Source organism: Etheostoma spectabile, unplaced genomic scaffold, assembly GCF_008692095.1.
Source record: "Etheostoma spectabile isolate EspeVRDwgs_2016 unplaced genomic scaffold, UIUC_Espe_1.0 scaffold50, whole genome shotgun sequence".
Classification (NCBI taxonomy): Eukaryota; Metazoa; Chordata; class Actinopteri; order Perciformes; family Percidae; genus Etheostoma; species Etheostoma spectabile.
Genome location: NW_022605620.1, coordinates 89,602 through 93,590, shown reverse-complemented (window position 1 = coordinate 93,590; position 3,989 = coordinate 89,602). Strand labels below are relative to the sequence as shown.

Here is a 3,989-nt window from a genome sequence, read left to right as displayed (position 1 = left end):
TAGTATGTTGAAAAAGTCATATATAGCATGTCGAAGAAGTGAAGAAAAAAAGTCAGTTGAAAGGTGGTTTAGAGGAAGAGTTGTTGCCTCATTACGGAAGGTTGGTGGTTCAATCCCAGGCATGTTGAAAAAATTAAAAAGTCATAGTATAGCATGTCAAAAAAGTCAGAGTATGTCAAAAAAGTAAAAAAAAAAATACTATTTTTTTTTAAAAAGTCATAGTATAGTATGTTGAAAAAGTAAAAGTCTTGGTATAGTAAGTATAGTTAGTAAAGTATAGTTAAAATGTTTAGAGGTAGAGTTGTTGCCTCAATGTATGTCCAAAACATAGTACAGCATGCCGAAAAATAAAACAAATCCTAGAATAGTGTGTTGAAATATTTAAAAAAAAAGTCAAAGTCATGTCAAATAAAGTTAAAATAGTCGTAGTATAGTGTGTCAAGATTGAAAAAGTCGTAGTACAGTATGTCAAAAAAGTAAAAAAAAAAAAAGGGGTTGATTAAATCATAAGAGTATGATTAAAAAAAGTCCTGATAAGTCATGTCAGAGGCAGCCTGTGTTTCGGCGTGTGTCGTACCTTGTGGGTGTCCGATGTAGAAGTGTTGTGGCGCCCCCTGTTGGGGCCCATGTTGGGGGTTGGAGCCCCCGCCCTGCTGAGGGGAGACGTAGTGCAGCATGACGGGGGGCAGGCCGTGGCCAGCAGAGTGGTGCGGTCCAGACATGCCTCCTGCAACGTGAGCCTACAGAGGACAAACAAGACGCCACATGACCAACTGCGTCTGAAGGCTGATTCATCCCTGATTTACGTGATGTGTGAACTGTTAAAAACATGAAAAAAATACTTTGTACTAAATACCTCGATATCGATGCCGCAATGATATTGTAGAGTTGACTATCGGTGCTTTCACAAAATATCTACACAATGAGATTTTTTGATGAATAATCATCAGTATTGTGGATACGATGACAGTTACAACATCACCAGTCTGGTGAGTTCAGAAAATGACATCCCTTCACTGTAATGCAGCTTTTAAAACCATGTTATTATATTCTAAATCTAAGACGATATCTAGTCTCATATCACGACGTATTATCGATATATTGCCCCGCTCTAGCTCCATGTGAAAAGCAACGACAGAGAGAAACAGACTTTGAGAGTTTAAGGTGAACTTGTGAAAGTATGGTCCATAGCAATCCCTTTTACAAAAAGTCATAGAATAGTGTGTTGACAAAAGTTGAAAAAAGTCAGAGTATAGTATGTCGAAAAAGTTAAAAAAAAGTCATAGTATAGTATGTCGAAAAAGTTAAAAAAAAGTCATAGTATACTATGTCGAAAAAGTATAAAAAGTTATAGTATAGTATGTCAAAAAAGTATAAAAAGTCATAGTCAGTTATTTTGTGTCGATAAAAAGAGTATGAGATTTAAAAAATGTATAGTATAGTATGTCAAAAAAGTTATAGTATAGTATGTCAAAAAAGTTAAAAAAGTTCTAGTATAGTAGGTCAAAAAAAGTAAAGAAAAAAAAGTAAATAAGCAGATAGTATGTCAAAATAAAGTAAAAAAAGTTATAGTATAGTATGTCAAAAAAAAGTCATATAGTATATATGTTCAAAAACAGTTAAAAACTCATGTATAGGATGTCAAAAAAAGTCATAGGTGATAGTATGTCAAAAAAGTTAAAAAAAGTCATAGTATAGTATGTCCAAAAAAAAAAGTCATAGCTATAGTATGTTGCAAAAAAAGTTAAAAAAAAGTCCTAATATAGTTAGTCAAAAATAGTAATAAAAGTATGATAGGTATGATCGAAAAAGTATAAAAAAGTCATAGATAGTATGTCAAAAAGTAAAAAAAAGTCATAGTATAGTATGTCAAAAAAAGTCATAGTATATTATGTCAAAAAAGTTAAAAAAGTCATTAGGTAGTATGTCAAAAACAAAGTCTGTATAGTATGTCAAAAAAGTTAAAAAAGGTCATATAGTAGTAGTCAAAAAGTCATAGTATAGTATGTCAAAAAGTTTTAAAAAAAAGTCATAATTAGTATGTCGAAAAAAAAAAAAGTCATAGTATAAAATGTGGAAAAAGTACAAAAAAAGTCATAGTATAGTATGTGAAAAAAAAGTATAAAAAGTCATAGTATATGTGTCGAGAAAAAGTATAAAAAAGTCAGTATAGTATGTCGAAACAAGTAAAAAAAAGTCATAGTATAGTATGTCAAAAAAGTATAAAAAAAAGTCTCATAATAGAGTATGTCGAAAAAGTATAAAAAGTCATAGTATAGTAGATCAAAAAAGTTAAAAAAAGTCATAAGGTATGTCGAAAAAGTATATAAAAAGCATAGTATAGATGTCGAAAAGTATAAAAAGTCATAGTATAGTATGTCAAAAAAGTATAAAAAAGTATAGTATGTCGAAAAGTTAAAAAGTCATAGAAGTTATAGTAGTCGAAAAAGTTAAAAAGTCATAGTATAGTATGTCGAAAAAGTAAAAAAAAAAATATAGTATAGTATGTCTTAAAAAAGTCAAAAAAAGTCATAGTATAGTATGTAAAAAAAAGTAAAAAAAGTCATAGTAAGTATGTAAAAAAAAGTCAAAAAAGTCATAGTATAGTATGTAAAAAAGGTTTTAAAAAGTCATAGTATAGTATGTCTAAAAAAGTCAAAAAAAGTCATAGAAAAAGTATAAAAAGTCATGTATATAGTCAAAAGTAAAAAAGTATAGTATAGTATGTCAAAAAAAAGTTATAGTATAGTATGTCAAAAAAGGCATAGTTAATTATGTCAACAAAAGTTTTAAAAAAAAGTCATAGTATAGTATGGTCAAAAAAGTTTTTTAAAAAGATAAGTAGTATGTCAAAAAAGTAAAAAAAGTATATGTATAGTATGTCGAAAAAGTATAAAAAGTCATTAGTATAGTATGTCAAAAAAGTATAAAAAAGTCATAGTTAGTTGTCAAAAAGAAAAAAAGTATAGTAAGTATGTCAAAAAAGTAAAAAAAGTCATAGTATAGTATGTCAAAAAAGTAAAAAAAGTTATAGTTAGTAGTAAAAACATGTATAGTATGTCAAAAAAGTTTAAAAAAAAGTCTAATATATAGTAGCGAAAAAGTCATAGTATAGTATGTCGAAAAAGTATAAAAAGTCATAGTATAGTATGTCGAAAAAAGTATAAAAAAAGTCATAGTATAGTATGTCAAAAAAGTTTAAAAAAAAGTCATAATATAGTATGTCGAAAAAGTCATAGTATAGTATGTCGAAAAAGTATAAAAAGTCATAGTATAGTATGTCGAAAAAGTATAAAAAGTCATAGTATAGTATGTCGAAAAAGTCATAGTATATTATGTCAAAAAAGTTAAAAAAGTCATAGTATAGTATGTCAAAAAAAGTTTAAAAAAAAGTCATAATATAGTATGTCGAAAAAGTCATAGTATAGTATGTCGAAAAAGTATAAAAAGTCATAGTATAGTATGTCGAAAAAGTATAAAAAGTCATAGTATAGCATGTCGAAAAAGTCAAAAAAATTATAGTATGTCAAAAAAGTTAAAAAAAAGTCAGCGTACAGTCTAACAGCAAACCGGACTACCCGACCACGCGTTCTACGGTTGGGTTGAAACGGACCAAGCTGCTCAGGTGTGAACTCAACCTGAGAGACGGAGTCGGCGGCTGTTCGTACTCACCTGCGTGAGCTGGCTGATGGAGGGGAAGCCGTGGGGCAGCTGCTGGTGGGTGGGCAGGCTGTATCCCTGCATGGTGTAGGACGCCTGGGGGGAGCTGTGGCCCGGCTGCATGTTGGGGGGGTTGGGGGCCGACAAACCCCCCGAGTGGAACATGGACTGGGGCTGAGGACCAGCCTGATTTGACTGGGAGGGAAACAGAGTTTGAGGTAAAGATTTAAAAAAAAAAAAACTACGATTGATCAAATCATGTCACCAGACGAGGCAAAGACTCCACATCAGGACTTCACACAAACAGTAAAAAAAGTCATAGTATAGCA

The 3,989-nt window shown here is 30.7% G+C and overlaps 1 protein-coding gene across 1 annotated transcript in view; it reads right to left on the bottom strand.

Annotated features, from left to right (window-relative positions):
• The window catches only part of atxn2l (ataxin 2-like), a gene marked incomplete in the record, with an annotated part of 39,178 nt that overhangs the window by 2,696 nt on the left and 32,493 nt on the right, over nucleotides 1-3,989 (bottom strand). The window contains 2 exon segments of the mRNA XM_032511868.1: nucleotides 578-740; nucleotides 3,673-3,855. Of these exon segments, the coding sequence (XP_032367759.1) occupies nucleotides 578-740; nucleotides 3,673-3,855 (346 nt within the window).